The sequence below is a fragment of the Artibeus jamaicensis genome, unplaced genomic scaffold (assembly GCF_021234435.1).
Source record: "Artibeus jamaicensis isolate MK-2021 breed Jamaican fruit bat unplaced genomic scaffold, CSHL_Jam_final contig_548, whole genome shotgun sequence".
In the NCBI taxonomy this organism is placed as follows: Eukaryota; Metazoa; Chordata; class Mammalia; order Chiroptera; family Phyllostomidae; genus Artibeus; species Artibeus jamaicensis.
The window spans coordinates 17,574,088-17,591,063 of NW_026521883.1; the positions used below are offsets into that span (position 1 = coordinate 17,574,088).

The following is a 16,976-nucleotide window of genomic DNA, read 5'->3' on the forward strand; positions in this document are numbered from 1 at the left end:
TAAGCTGCAATATTGGTTTGGTTTTTATAAATATTCTCAACCATCCAAAAAAAATAAAAGGCCAAATTAATAATTCAGAGTGAAAATCAACATCATTCCTTACATTAACCATCCTCAATATATTTGAAACTGAAAGAATAAATTATAGTCATTTTAGTAGTGGTATAAAACTAAACTGGTTTGTGCTGACACTGAGTTTTTTAACTCCCTAGTTCTCAGCTTCACTGCCTTACAATAATGTGGGTTTTCAATTCTTTGTCTTGCTCCTCATCTTCATGGAACACCCACCGCAAGGGGTCTGGCACTGAGATGCCCCCCACCATCCCCTGACTTCTTCTGTATTGTAACTGGTTCACGGTCACTAGGGAAGCTTTCAGACAACTTCTGGAGTTACCTCTTTACTATCATCCTGTGTGAAAACCCAAAGAAATCAATTTCTCTTGCTTATTCATCAGTTGTAATAAGTGGATCTCAACTGAGGAATACTTGAGAGTGGAGACATTTTTACTTACCACATTTTCCTTATCACAGTAGGAAGGAAAATCACTTGATACAATTGCAGCATACTGAAGCAGTACTTTATTGATAGTCTAGGAAAAAATAACAAAAACATTGTCAAATGTATCCAGGTAAGTACATATTTTTGTATGTACGTGGTAGAGATTAATGATAGCCAGGCAAACTTTTCTTGTTTTTTTCAATGTTTTATAAGCAATGATTAATTCTACCTCTTGCCAAAAAAGAATTTCAATTAAACTATTTAGATGAAAATTTGTTATATTTCTTGTTATATTCAGAAGATATCCCACATGGATTCATTCTATTTTAATACAATATACTCCATCACAAAATTCTTTACTTCTAACTTTACTAAATGCTCTGAAGATATACCAATGATTTTTGTGGCAAACCTTAAATCTCTGTGCTTGACTACCAATGACTCCTAATGCTTTGTCTTTTTTTTTTTTCTGACTAAATAACACCTTATGCTTTGAATGATCTCTTAGGATTTCTAGTTACCACCCTTGCGCCCACATATATCATGCCAAGATTCTTTGGGGTGGTCATTTTCTCAACTTTCTCCACTGTTCCTAAATACCATATTTTGACATGTATAATGAGCATTTTTTTTGCCCAATTTTTGAGGGAAAAGTAAGGATGCACATTATACATGGATAGTACTAATTCTGTATCTATATAAATGTTTTTGATTCTTATTTATGCTTATGCATTAAAAGTATAACTCTAGAAAGCAATAATGATATCTGTATGTAAAATAATATCCTAGAATACAACAATTGGTTTTGTTGAACCTATTTGTATCTAAATATGAATAAATAAATACCTGAATTAAAAATTTAGACTTCCACTAAGATGGAAGCATAGGTGGAGACGCCGTGCTTTCTTACACAACCAAGTTTAGAGACAACTAAATATTAGCAACAGAAAACATACCCAGAACACACAAAATTGAACTTTTGGGAAGTCCGTTAACAATAAATTCTTCAGACTGACCCATAAGAGGGGGGAAACCAGCAGCTGGCGGAGTGGGGTTGCACAGGAAAAGTCGGTCTGACGGACTCAGGCGCGCGGAATCCAGGCGCAGGGTTGGACCTAGTGAGAGACCCAGGGAGCGACCACGGGGAAACAGCGAGGGAGCAGGACTGCGGGTTGACTGTGGTCTCGCATTCACATTTGTGCACGGATAGACAAGCGAGGGAGTGGGCAATTGGACCGGACCCAGCGGCAGCGGTGGGCTCTGCCATTTCCTTGCTCTGACCCCGCCTCCACATACAGCGTCATAACCCAGCGACTCTGAGTGGCCCGGCCCTGGTGAACCACCTGAGGCTCTGCTCCTCACCCAGCTGCACAAAAACAGCAGAGGGGGCCGCCATTTCCCCGCTCTGACCACGCCCCCACATACAGCCTCACAACCCAGCAACCTGGGAGTCCAAGGCTCCCCTCCTCATACTTAAGGGGTATGAACAGACCAAAAATGGCTCAAGAAGATCTCAAAGCCCCAGAGCCTATAAATCTAAGCGATGAAGAAATAGCAAAACTCTCAGACACACAGTTTAAAACACTGGTGATCAGGATGCTCACAGAACTGGTTGATTATAGCCACAAATTACACAAACATAGGAAGGTGAAACTAATTGAAATGAATGGAATTTCACAGGAGACCAATAGTGATGAAAAGGAAATTGGGACTCAAATCAAGGGAGTGGACCAAAAGAAAGCAAATAATGGCCAAACAGAAAAGAGTGAAGAAGCAAGAATTCAAAAAAATGAGGAGAGTCTTAGGAACCTCCAGCACATCTTTAAACGTTCCAATATCCGAATTATAGGGGTACCAGAAGGGGGAAAGGCACAGCCACCAGTGGAAAACTTATTTGAACAAATAATAAAGGAGAATTTCCCCAAGCTGGCAAAGGAAATAGACTTCCAGGAAATCCAGGAAGCTCAGAGAGTACCAAAGAAGTTGGACCCAAGAAGGAACACACCAAGGCACATCATCATTACATTAGCCAAGATTAAAATGAAGGAGAGAATCCTAGAAGCAGCAAGAGCTAAGGGGACAGTCACCTACAAAGGACTTCCCATCAGACTGTCAGCTGATTTTTCAAAAGAGACCTTACAGGCAAGAGGGGCTGGAAAGAGGTATTCCAAGTCATGAAATCTAAAGAAAATCCAGCAAAACTTTCATTTAGAATGGAAGGACAGATAAAGTGCCTCTCAGATAAGATCAAATTCAAGGAGTTCATCATCACCAAGCCCTTATTATATGAAATGTTAAAGGGACTTACCTAAGAAAAAGAAGTTAAAAAAAGATGAGCAGTGAAAGGACAGTAAACTCAGTTATTAACAATCACATCTAAAACAAAAGCAATCTAAGAGGACAGCTAGATCAGGAGTGGAAACATAGAAATGAGGATCTCAAGGAGGGTTAGCAACAGGGGAGTGGGAGGAGGAGAAGGGGGGAGAAGGTACAGAAAATAAGTAGCATAGGCAGTAGATAGAAAATAGATGGGGGGCAAGAATAGTATGGGAAATATAGAATCTAAAGAACTTGAGACACATGGTCATAAACTAAAGGGGGGTAATGGTGGGGATAGGGGGGTAGGGTGGAGGGGAATGAAGGGGGGAATAAAACAACTGTAATGGCATAATCAATTAAAAAATAAATTTAAAAAAAGTAAAAATTTAAATGAAGGATTCTTTACCTGAAGGTTGGGGCCAAAAATGTGGGCGTACATTATACAAAGCAGAGCATTACACACAGTAAGATACGGTATCTCATTCTGAGGAGGGTCAGAGTATTCTTGTACATGACACTTAGCAATAAATATTTTCAATAATTTTTTATGATAAGGAGCCTTACCAATTAAAGCAAACACCACCTCTTAAAATGTAAAACTTCAGCTTTTGTTGTATCACAATATCTCTCTATACTTTCCTTAATTTTCTATGTTATTCATTAATGCAAAATTTGCTTAAAATATTGCCTAATCTTTCCCCTCTTTTTGTGCTTTTCATCCCAATTCTACATTTTTCTTTTCCATCTAATAAGTATTTCTGAGCCTAAGGATGCCCTCTGCTTCTATTAATTATGCAAAACAAGGGAAACAAACAAACTCTGTTACATTTTATTTTAATTACTTAAAAATGTATCAATGAGCTTGCAAGCTACTGCTTTTAATTAATAGCCTGAATTTACCAAAACTCAAGTGTGGATGTGATTTTTCTTAGGAGAGAGAATAACAGTAGCTATATGCCATCTCTTTTCATAGAAAAACAAGGCCACAAAAAGCTTTTATTTCCTTTTTGTAAAATATATTCATCTTAATTTTCTTTGTTGCTTAAAATCAACTCAGGGAGACACTCCGAGGAGTTAAACTGATGGAGACAGAGTTAATCTCCAAAATGAATCCACCAACTGTGTCTATAAATTTGTCTTATAGACTTTTAAGATTAGGATGAAAACCTGAAATTAGGGATAACATGCAGAAGAAAATCAATACTCTGTGGAAGTACAAACTAAAATGATAATATGTGTCAGTTTAAACAGAAGATCAGCCATGGAAAATATAAAATCTTATCAAGCAACAGACCAATAAATCTGGGAAAACATGGTTGATTGAACTTGAGTATCTTTCAAATGCAGCTGTTCAAATTTTACTTTAGATATTATGCTAAACCTTACTTTGGGACTTACCTAAGGAGAGCTAATTCACGCATACATATGAACACTATCTCAATTTACAGATTCTAATGATAGTGTAAACTGTAAGAACCATTTCACTAAATTGCAAAAACAAAAACAAAAACAAAAACAAACAAAAGCCTGACTTTAGGAGCTTATTGCAACACAGACATTATCGGTTGTTCAAGATGAAGTTTGGGCAGGGGATCCAAACCCCCATTTCTGATCATCACCAAGGTATCCCCACAGGGTCTAATATGCGACTTTACTTCATAGAAAAACCTTAGTCTTTTGGATTCCTGCTGGGAGAAAACTGAGCCTAAGATCTCACATCCACATGCCTACAAATGTCAGTGGTTAGCAAGTCATGATGGGCTGGGAGTAAGGAAAAGCGCTCAGCCACGTAGGCTGTGCTCTTGAGAGTTGTGGGTGCACTGGCTGTAATAACATTCATTTCCTTACTGGCATACAAAGTAAACCTGAATGAAAAGTCACATACAGATTTTAGGAGCAACCTCAGTTTCATTCTAATTTATTCAGTAATGTAAATCTCTCTATTAGTTCTTTAGTTACTACTAGTGAGTATTTAATATTAGTAAGACATTAGTTCTTTAACACTAGTAAGTAGTTAGTTACTTAAGACACGCCTGCCTAAGACGTGTCTCCAGCAGCAACACTAGCATTACCTGCAACTTATTGGAAATGCAAATTCTCTGATTTTATTGCAGATTATAGAGTCAGCAGTTCTGGGGTTTTGTCTCAGTAATCTATTTTTTAAGAAGTCTCTAAGTGATACTGATGCAAGCTGACGCTTAAGCACCTTTGTCCTAACTAATCATGGCAGGGTGGGGACAACTGTTCAGAGAGAATCTGTTGATGGAAGGGGTACTTAGTAAAGCCTGGAAGGTAGGACTTCTGAATGCGTGAATTTAGGTCATTATTTCATTTTTATCGGACTGTTGGAGTTCAGAAGTGGTGACGACATAGAGAGAGAGGTGGCAAGTAGCCTACCAGGGGCTGTTTGCATCATGTTCTATAAAAAAACAGAGTTTAAATGATGAGATAGTCATGAGGTGGGGACTGTTCTTTGCTGGATGCAGCAAAGGAGCTGCCATTCAAAGAGCTCCAGATTAGACGAGATGAAGTGTTCTAAAGGATGGTGGCAGCGAAGAGAGGGCTTCTGCTGTATTTAAAGGATTACATAGAGTGACTCTAACATCTCCAAGCTTCAATATATCTGATTTGACATGCAGGTTCTGTTACTATTGAGTCGGATGGCCATCAATTACACAATTAGGAGACTTACACAAAGTCTCCTAAGCTAATGCCACATGAGTAGGAATAAACTAAATAGCCTGTCAACACTACCAGTAGGTTTACGTAGAGATTTACTCATATAATCAGTAAGATTAAAAGTCCTGGTCTGAAATGCATTTTCACAGTCACATTTTAGGCATGGAACGTCATAGCATTAGAGCAACACAGAGAAAACAAGAATACTCTGTTTTATCTGTTAAATGACATTAGAAATGTCAGTTCAGTGCTTTACAACAGTAGATTTTAACGCATCCAACAAAGGTAAACCCCCCTAGATACATAGGTTTGGCCCAAAGGGTAAAAATAAAGGGTGAGATTCCACTGTTTGACTTACCAGTTGATTTCTGATGACATGAGAGTGTTAAGGTAGAATAGCTTAGTGGTTAAAAGCATCCCATATGTACCATTTCTAGATGGGTGGGTGCCTTATTGGAATTATTTAAACTTTCTGAGCATTTTGTGTCATTTGAAAAATTACAGAAAATAACAGTATCTATCCCATGGGGTTGTTGTAAAGAATTAGGGAGATACTGTAGGTAAAGTAATTAGTACATAGGGGTGCTCAATGAATTATCATTATTTTTTAAAATTAGGATTAGGTTCCCAGAAAATAAAGAATGTGTGTACCACATTCACCAAAGTATCTCCAGCACCTGGCAAACAGCCAGACTTATAGCCAGGAGTCAAATAATAGTTGATTTGTTTTTAAGTAGTACTGCAGATATCATTACTTCACTTCTCTCTCCTTTTTTAGATTAAATTACCCATACTTATCAAGAGCAACAACATGGCCATAGGAACATTCACTTCCCATGTGCTATTTCATAACTCATCAATCATAGTTCCTGATGAACCTGCTATGGAATTTAAAGCATTTGTTGGGTACCTTATTTGGTCTTACATATGCTTTAGTAAGAATGAATCTTCCCTTTAAGTTCCATTCTAGAATGCTAAAAATCTTCTAAAATTCCTGAAGATATATATCATTAATGTGTCTTCCCTACAAGGGTTGGTTTAGATTGTATAAGTCCCGGAAAGATAATGTGATTTCAGTATATTTTGATACAATGAACTCAATCCTAAGAAAGACAGGATTTTAAAACCAATGGTCGTATCTAAACTCCAGTTGTTTGAAGTTATTGAAAAATACAATGAGGTATATCTAGAAAAAGTCTAGCCACTGTTAATATAAGAATGGTTTGTGTGACATCAATATACCCTGGCAGCCAAAAGAGTGGACTGGAATGTGCACATGTGAACAGTGATGACTTTACTGTACTAGTCAGTGGGGTGTTAGACGCCACTGAGTGAGCATGTGCACTGTGTGGTCATGGCATTCAAAATGACTGAGCAAGTAAAGCAATGAATCTGCACCAAATTTTTTAACCTTGAATATTTCTCCATGGAAGGTATCAGATGATTGAGAAGGCTGCAGCTATGGGTGACTGGTGATTGGTAGCTTCATCATGTGAACACGCCTGCTCATGTGCAGTTTTTTGGCAAAGCATCAAATCACTCAGACGACTCAGCCCCTCTACAGCCCAGATTTGGCACCCTGTGACTTCTCTCTTTTCCCAAAACTAAACTCACCTTTGAAAGACAAGAGATTTCAGACCATTGATGAGATTCAGAAAAATATCATGGGGCAACTAATGTCTACTGGGAGAACTGTGTGAGGTGCCAAGGGGCCTACTTTGAAGGGGACTGAGTCATCATCGTCCTATGTACAATGTTTCTTGTATCTTGTTCAATAAATGTTTCTATTTTTTATATTACATGGCTTGATACCTTCTGGACAGACCTCATAGCTATTTAAATTAACTGCAGAGTCTCATTTTTATGATTATGATTTAAAAATTATTCCAGTAAAATAGAAGTTATTTTTTGATGAAATTTGCCAATTTCTACTTTCCCAGAAAATGTTCTTCATTATTCTTACATTACTTCCTAGTGATAATAATTGGGTATTGAATTCCCATGGATTATAAATATTTTACTTAATTGAACTTATTTCTTGTGCCAATAAAATCTCACATCTCCTAGCCCTGGCTGGTGTAGCTCAGTGGACTGAGCACGGGCCTGCGAACCAAAAGATCACAGTTTGATTCCCCATCAGGGCACATGCCTGGGTTGCAGGCCAGTTCCCAGCAGGGGCCAGTTCCCAGCAGGGAATACACCAGAAGCAACCATACATTGGGAAAAAAAAAACCCCTCACATTTCCTTAGTGACACATGGAGCCTAATTATTTTCTATTTGCTTTAGAGAATGGGTTTTTCTGAATGCACTTCTGAGACAGCCCTCTTTGTGACATCCCCCTTTTTACTTCCCTCCCGGCCATTTGATTGCATCCCCAGCAGTCTCAACATGGCTGCATCAGCTTTACAGCTGGAGAAAGGTCATAGCTACCAAGTCTACACCTTATATAACACGCTACCTGAGGGCGAATTACATTTCCTTTTCTAATAGCATGTGCAGTTATAATAGTACGTTACTAAATATATTAACTGAGATTATTAAATTCTCATATGATCCTGTTTCCACTATGAGTCCCACAGTTCCAAAAATAGATGTGACATACTTTTTAAAGCAGTATCCCTAATGACCCTGTTTTATCTTTTTCTTGGCAGTCACCCAAAACTCAGCTGCTAATCAAGAAAATAGTCGCCTAATTTTTTAGAGTAAGTCTCTTGCAGAATGCCTGCAGATTTCAACATATTGGGAAATGAAAATCAGCTACTACCAAGAAAACAATCATCTTTAAAAGTGGGAGTTCCTTTAGTCTTTGTAACTCACAGACATAAAGACTAGAGTTCTACATATTTTATGGCAGATAAATAATGTAATACTGTTTGACTGACAGATTGTCTCTCTAAAAGTCTTCATCAGCTGTTCATTTTCTACTGAAGAAGTTTAGTGACTTTGCCTGTTCGTCAAGACTCTTTACAAATGTGGGCCTGACTTTCCGATTATAGTTCCATCTACCCTCCATAAATCCTCTGCTCTGTCTTCCGTGGCACCTCTCAGGCCAGAACACCTTATCCATAAACAGTAAGGGTTGGGGAGGTGACAAATGTCCTTCCCTTGACCAAACTCTGGCCAGGGACCTACAGGCCCTCTTGTCACCTAGGCCTCAACCTTGGCCTATAAAGATTTGAACGTACACTAACATAGAGGCCGCAACTCCAGGTTGACACTAGCCCTCTTCAAGTGTCTGCCTGCAAAGCCACAAGGCTGCCAAAAGAACTGATTGTTTGTTGCAGCCAAGACCTGAAGATAGTCCCTGTCTCACCACCTCTGGGGGCAGGATGGATCCTAACTTCCATAACCACCAGGGAGCAAACCTGGATGGGTTTTATCCCGACTCTCTTGTTTTATCACAATTTTTCCCTACCCTGATTCTGCTCAGCCCTGACTTGCTTCTACTTTTTCTTTCTTCCTTTAAAATGCCCCCTGGCCTCTGTATGAAGCAAAATTGAGTCACTAGTTCATTCTGGGCTCTTCTCTATTGTAATAGTATATTATTGATTAAAATCTGTCCTTCCCACTTTAACTAGTATCTGGCATTGTTCATCTTTGATAAAGACTCTTCTACAGGGTCTGGAATTATGTGAGCTGAAAGGAAATCTGGAATTATGTGAGCTGAAAGGAAATCTTCATTTTAAATTACGGAGTTTCTTGGTTGACTTGTTGCCTGAGCATAAATTGTCCTTCCGTGGTTGGTAAAGATACTGTCTTCGACAAGAAACCTTTTCTAACTCATCTATTAGTGAGCCAGGTTTAAAGAGCCAGAGCCAAAGACAGAGTCAGGCTCAAGTCTCCCCTTCATAAAAGACTTCAAATTTAGGCTTTTTGTGATAAAGCAAATGAAGTTACATACTCTTGTATTTGTGTCTGTGCTGAAAAGTATATTAAATGTATATTTCTTTTATGGGATGAATTGTGTCCCTTCAAAATACATATGTTGAAACTCTAACCCCCAGTACCTCAGAATGTGACTGTATTTGGAGACAGAGCCGTTAAAGAAGTGACTCTTGAAATAAAGCCATCAGTGTGGGCTGTAATCCAATCTGCCTAGTCTCCTCATAGGAAGAGAAAATTAGGACACACGTAGAAACACATGGGTTCACATGCACAGGGAAAAGACCACGTGAGGACACAGTGAGAGGGCTGCCATCTGGGAGCCTAGAGAACACTCAGGAAAAACAGAACTTGAGATGTACGTACAGATATAGATATTCTGGGCCTTTTCAACATCTGAGCTACACTGATTACAGCGTTTAACTTTGTCATAGTTGTTTACTGGGTTGGCCCTCCCACTACAAGTTTTCTGAGTTCAGAGATCATGCTTACTCATGACTAGTCTCTCAAAGTGGCTCGTAGAGTGTGCAAGTGAGGCAATGGGCAAGCACACACTTGAAAGAAAAGTCAAGACCTCTGCTACCATTGACCCATAGAGCAGGACTTATCCTTAGGGCAGTAAGACACAGGGCTGTAGGTCATCCCCCTATGTTATTCTATGGGTCAGAACACCACCTGCTTAACAATCTCCAAATGTTCAGTGTTTCTTAAATTGCTTAAAAGTCTAAACTTCACAACCTGGGAAGCAAAGCTCTTCAAGATCTGAACCCATCTTCACTTCCCCAACCTTTCCCACTGCTTCTCCCAGAACAGATGTTTTTGCTGTTTATGTCAAGCTCAGCTTTACCTCTTCCTTCATTCCTACTCTTCCCTTGGCTTGGAATACTTCCATAACTTCATCTTTATAGGATGAATGAGTCCTATTTTCCCCATGAAACCTCTGCCTATTTCAGCTCTTATATTTGTTTCCCTTCAACTTATTGTAAGTCCCATTATACTTAAGATCCGATTGTATCCCTCTTTACTTGAACTTCCAATTAGTTTGTCATGTGGTCCTAATTTTATACATATGAGGGGGAACCCCTAGAAACCAGTTATGTCCTGGAGGGCAGACCTCTTGTAATACAGGCTTTCCAAGCTAGGTGAGTATTCTAGAAATACATCTGCATCAGTGTACCAGCTGGCATTGTTGTGAGAGGCTGAGTTCAACTTCAGTGAATTTCTTCTGAAGACTGTTTCAGTGCATGGGCCCTTTTCATGATGGATGATTTATGAGTACACCCGCCCATACTGTGCTAAGTGTTCAGCAGTTTTTGACCAAAACAGCATGACCCCCATGCCCCACCCTCCCTATTCACCTGATCTCACCCCAAACAACTTTTCTTGTTTGTTTCCTCAGATGAAAAAAGTCCTTAAAGGGAAACATTTCACTGATATGGAAGAGGTGAAACAAACAAACAAAAACAAACATCAGAAGCACTAAAAGGAGTCAAAATTGATGAGTTCAAAAACTGTTTTGAGCAGTGAAAAAAATGCCTCAACTGGAGTATTGCATTAAATGAAGAGTACTTCGAAGGTTAGCGAAGTTTAAACATGTAAGAATAAATACACAATTTTTTTATGAATAAATTCCTTTTTGTGGTCCCCTCTAGTATACATGTATATATGTGATTTGAAAGACAGAGACTGCATCTTTCATTCCCTCTATTTCTCCTGAAGCTCTTGGCACAATAGCAAGCACTTTGTAAGTCTTCTTAGACTCCAAGGAGAGGAAGAGGTCTGAGGAGGAATCTGGTTGACCCAGATGGATCTGTGAGGTGAGAAAACCAAGTTTTTAAAAACCAGGGGAACTGCTTAGACTCGCACTACAGTTACTGGATGCGTTGAAATCAGGGCTCTGTTGGCACGACTCAAAGTTCAATATATTCGATGTGCTGAATGTATTGGAGGGTCCAGCACAAATAACACCCTTTTTATTACAAAACCCTTTATTACAAAATCCTTGATTACAAAATCATAAGCATGTAATTCTGTAACATAATATCACACGTAAGCACACCCTGTGACATTTTAGGTGAAATGTTCAAATTGCCGTCCATCTCGTGTGAGACATCCGTGTACCCTGCCAACCACCCTTAGGCAGGCGCCACTTCTGCCACACCAGGTACTTTTCATTGCACTGCAGTGTCGGCCAGAAAATACTTGCAATTTGAATACGGAATGCCAAGGCTTATTTTCAGCTATACAGTACTGCATTTGAAATACAAGTAATTTGTCCACCCATGGTAGTGTCTTCAGTTAAAAATGACTGAGTCATTAATGGGAATAACACATAGATTTTTTAAAAAAGATGATAAATCCATATGTAAAAATCAGGACGTGAAGAAAATGATAAACCTGAAAGAACCGACTCTCTCTGTACTGGCATTAGAAATCAGACTGGGGCAGTGCTGTCAGAGAAGACACACTACAAAACAGCGGCATTATTCAGGTTCCAGGCAGCCAAATACTGACATGGTGCAATTCCAGCAAAGCAAAGATTCATTTCATTTAACCTACCTTTGCAAATCTTCTCATTAAGTGAGATAATGCTTCTGGGTTGGGGCATTCCAGTTTCTTAATAATCTCAAAGCTCTGATTAAGCTGAGCAAAGACATCAACCACGGAACAAGAGAAGAGGGCATGGTCAGAGGTTTGCTGGAACTGAAGGGAGAAGGTGAAACCATCGGATTAAACACATTAGCAGCACTGTAGAAACAGTCTTCGTTATTTCACATAAACAACTGAATGTTCTATATCGTGGACTTGCCTATCATGCACCTTCATTTTTCAGTAACAAAATATCTATTCATTTTAAAATCATTTATCTTCTTTCCTGGAAGATGCAGTGGAACTAATGTCACGGGGCAGGCTGCTATTAATGGCTTCTCCATTGCTGCACTGGGGAACTGTTTTTGTTTGTTTGCGTCTCATTCCCCGTAGGTATTAGGATGATTTAGCCAGCAGACTGTGACTCAAGACTTTTGAGTTGCTTCGGAGGCCCTGGGAGTGCGTCTGCTCTTAGGCTTGGCATCCTGAAAAGGTTACAGGACCTCAGAGGAGTTTTATACAAGGCTGCTAAACTTGTAGTTCTGACTAATTGGATAAGTAAAGAATCTTGGGGGCAAAACGGTGATTTTTGAAAAAATTTATTTTTTATTTAAGCAATTCCCTAGGGTTCCTATCAACCCTTTAAAGTTGTGTTTCAATTTTTTTGATCATTAGAGGATTAAAATAAAGCTTAATAAATAACAATGAGCCTAATAATTTCCATTAACTTAAAGGTGAGAAATGTGAATAAATCCTGGCAACAAACAATCTTAAAGTAATTTAAACTCACTCCGTCCTTTTTGTCTCTTTCCAGTGCTCCATGAAGAAACTCCATTGACACATCTTCATTTTCATCTAGCCATTGCATGACAAAGGGTTCAAACCACCTAGAACATTAATGGTACAGACTATAAAAGATGTCATATGCACATAGCTAACAGTGAACACTGCTCTCTTCTTAAATGGGAGTAATTTAATACCCCAAGTCTCTTCTCACTCACTTTTTCCAAGTCTGTTTCTTCAGAGACTTTTAGCTTACTTTATTACATATATCCTCTTTTCTTTAACTTTATTCTTTATCTCTATGTATATTTTATTTAACAAAACAAATGCTTTGTACTCTTAATTATATTACTCTTATTTTCCTTCATTCGGAAGCATGGTTCATAGTATATATTTTTATTAAGGGTCAGCAGGAAATGGGTTCTTTCATCTTCTGAGGTCAAGTCTTAATTTTGCTTTATTTTAGAAGGATATTTTTAATACTCGTAGAATTCTAAGTTGATAGCTTTTCCCCCCAGCACTTAAAAAAAATCTGCATTATATTCTGGTTTGGTCATATTTCTTCTAGTGTATTTTGTTGATTATGCTATTACAGTTGTCCCCTTTTTCTTCTCCCCTGTATCCCCTTCCCACTAGCATTCCCCTCCTTAGTTCATATCCATGGGTGTTACATGTAAGTTCTTTGGCTTCACCATTTCCCATACTGTTCTTAACCTAGCCCTGTCTATTTTGTATCTATCAATTATGTTTTTTATTCCCTATACCCTTTTCCCCATTCCCTCTATCCTCTTCCCTACTATGTGATCTCCATTTCTGTGATTCTGTTCCTGTTCTAGTTGTTTGCTTAGTTTGTTTTTCCTTTTTGTTTTTTGGGGGGTGTTGATAGCTATGAGTTTGGTTTCATTTTATTGTTCATAGTTTTGGTCTTTTTCTTCTTTTTTTAAGTCCTTGAACATTTAATATAAGGGCTTGGTGATGATGAACTCCTTTAACTTGACCTTATCTGGGAAGCACTTTATCTGCCCTTCCATTCTAAATGATAGCTTTGCTCGATAAAGTAATCTTGGATGTAGGTCCTTGCCTTGCATGACTTGGAATACTTCTTTCCAGCCCCTTCTCGCCGTCAAGGTTTCTTTTGAGAAATCAACTGATAGTCTTATGGGAACTCCTTTGTAGGTAACTGTTTCCTTTTCTCTTATTGCTTTTAAGATTCTCTCCTTATCTTTAATCTTGGGTAACGTAATTATGATGTGCCTTGGTATGTTCCTCTTTGGGTCCAACTTGTTTGGACTCTCTGAGCTTCCTGGATTTGCATGTCTATTTTCTTCTCCACATTGAATAAATTTTTCTTTATTGTTTTTTCAAATAAGTTTTTAATTTCTGGGTCTTCCTCTTCTCCTTTTGACACCCCTATGACACAGATGTTGGTGTATTTAGAGTTTTCCCAGAGGTCCCTAAGCTTCTCCTCATTTTCTTGAATTCTTGTTTCTTCATTCTGTTGCTGTTGAATGTTGACTTCTTCCTTTTGTTCCAAATGGTTGATTTGAGTCCCAGTTTCCTTCCCTTCCCAGTGGATTCCATGTATATTTTGCTTTATTTCACTTTGTATAACCTTCACTCTTCCTTTTTTTGTGTCCAGACTCAATCATTTCTGTGAGCATCCTGATTCCCAGTGTTTTAAACTCTGTATCTGATAGGTTGTCTATCTCCTTGTTAGTTGTTTTTCTGGAGTTTTGACCTGTTCTTTCATTTTGACCATACTTCTTTGTCTCTGCTGACTTGTTACATTGTAAGGGGTAGGGCTTACACTGTAAGGGGTTGCCAGAGCAGGGCAACCCACTTTGCTGTGTTGTGGTGCTATCTGAGGGGGAGGGGCCTGAGAGGGAACAGTGCTGCTCGGCTCTCATCCTGCTTTTGGTCACTTCCCCCACTCCCTATGAGCAAATTGTGTATTTTTGGGGCTGATTCCTGGTTTGGTGGGCTTGTGTAAGTTCTAGGTCCCCATGGGTCCCTCCAACAGGCTTTGCTGGTGAGACTGGCAATTTCTTCTGCTGGCACAACCCCCACAGATTTTACAGCCAGAGGTTCTGAGGCTTCATCTTCCCATGCTAGAACCTTGGGTTGTGCTGTCTATCTTGTCCCTGTTGTTCCTCCTGGTTTACCCACATGTACATGTGGGAATGCCTGGTCCACCAGCTGTCCCCTTGCCTGCCTGGTCTGCTAGCAGGTGCCTTGTCACGTGTCCTCTCTGCCTCAGCTGCCCATCTCTGCTCCTCATACTAGTCTGGATTAATGTTTCTTTTTAATTCCTTGGTTGCTGGAATTCCATTCAGTTCAATTTTCTGGCAGCTCTGGTTTTTTTTTTTTAATTGGTTCTTATACTTCTTTTGGTTGTGCACAGAAGTGAAGCATATCTACCTATGCCCCCATCTTGGCCAGAAATTAATCTTGTTCACTTTTATTGAACAGCCAGCCAATAGTGTTGTAGCTCTGGTAGTTTTTTTTCTTCCTTGTCCTCATACATTTAAAGGTTTTTGTTCTTTCTGTTTTTAGGCAGTTTTCTATGATGTACCTACGAGTAGTTTTCCTTGCATTTATCCTGCTTAGGATTTATTGAAATTTTTGAACAGCTTCATGTTTTTTATCAGTTTTACAAAATTCTTACCTAATATCTCTTAAAACATTGCTCTGATATTATTTTTCTCTTTTTAGGGAGATCCAATTATTTTTGTATGCTATACTTGTATAATTTGTTTTACATATGTCTTGCACTAAGCCACTAATAGCAAATTATTTCTCTATTGAAATGTTCACTGAAAGCACTAAGTTGGGCTACATCCATCTCCTTCAAGGAACCACATCCTCCTGTACATGTAATTATAGCACATGGCATGTGCGATATGGTTACATGTTACCCTTTCTCCTGTAGCTCTGTGTACATGGGTCCTTCATTATTATAGCTCTAGTATCTCATACATGACCTGGCACAAGGTACATGTTCAATAAACATTTTTGGTATTCCATAGAACTGGGTTATCCTTACCTTCAGGATTCAGTTACTGTTGTGCAAACACTCTTGGAAGAGGTAACACAGTAAGCTGAGCTCATCCCTAACATTTGCAAAGGCAAAAGCACAAGCAGAGGCCCTTATGTCATAGACCTAACTATATGTGATTTCTAAGCAAGCTAATAAACTGTTCTACAAAATGTTTCTATACTCTCTCTCAGCCAACAAACTTATTATACTTTGCACAGTGCCTGGTATATGAAAACTCCCATCACCCTTAACAGAATAAAATAGAATTCTGATAAATATCAATGCAGAGTATTACGAGACTGATTGTATAATGTATTTGATAGAGATATGTTTATAAAAATGTTACTCATTTAATAATGAGTTCAATTTTAGAAATATAATTTCTAAGACTTTTTTTCAGTTTGAATTAGAGGAAAAAAATCTGATTGCATAGCTCAATATACAGGGTGGGACTAAAGTAGGTTTACAGTCATGAGTTTGCAAAACACAGTTTGTTATGCGTTATTATTTATTAAGTATTGTATTATTTTCTGTACAAACAACTGTAAACCTATACAAGCACCCTCATTTTACCAAGAATATCTGAGTTCAAGCACTTCTACAGAGAATCTCATCCTTTGATCCACATTCTATCATATATTTCCTTATTTTTGAGTTGAATATCCAAGTAAGACATACTTGAAAAATGCAACACAATTCAATTAAATATGGTTCCCAAAGAGATGCAAATCATTCAATGTTAATTTTAAAATAGACATGTCTGCATTCAAATAAAGACTACTACATGAAACAATTTCAGGGCAGCATAATTCAAGTGTAATTTTATCGGACTTATAATTGAGAACAAACTTGGGGTTGAAAATCACTACTTACAAGGAGTATTCAGGAATGGCATCCTTGAAGGCAGGAAGTTCTCGCACGTATTCATTATAAAACCATTTCACTTTGAAATGCAAATTCATATAATCAGTGCTCTTGCATAACCGCTGCTTTTCATGTTCTGTAACAGATAAAATCAAACGTTTAATAAAATTTGGTTTGCCAACAATGTTGTGGTTCAATCTACTTTTATTAGTAGAATTTCAAAAAGGAAGAAAGTAGTGTATTTGTTATAAAGATGAAGGGAATTGCTAAACACAAATGTGAAATTTTATAAAATGTAAAAGTCATAAATCCTATGTGGAATA

General features: G+C 38.3%; 1 protein-coding gene across 2 annotated transcripts in view; it reads right to left on the reverse strand.

Moving 5' to 3' along the window:
• Positions 1-16,976, reverse strand: part of UNC13C (unc-13 homolog C) — a 491,690-nt gene that overhangs the window by 103,722 nt on the left and 370,992 nt on the right. For both annotated transcript variants that reach the window (XM_053670097.1, XM_053670096.1), the window contains 4 exons: positions 16,663-16,789; positions 12,760-12,856; positions 11,940-12,083; positions 513-590 (listed from right to left, as the gene is read on the reverse strand). In XM_053670097.1, the coding sequence (XP_053526072.1) occupies positions 513-590; positions 11,940-12,083; positions 12,760-12,856; positions 16,663-16,789 (446 nt within the window). The remainder of the gene's footprint in view (positions 1-512; positions 591-11,939; positions 12,084-12,759; positions 12,857-16,662; positions 16,790-16,976) is intronic.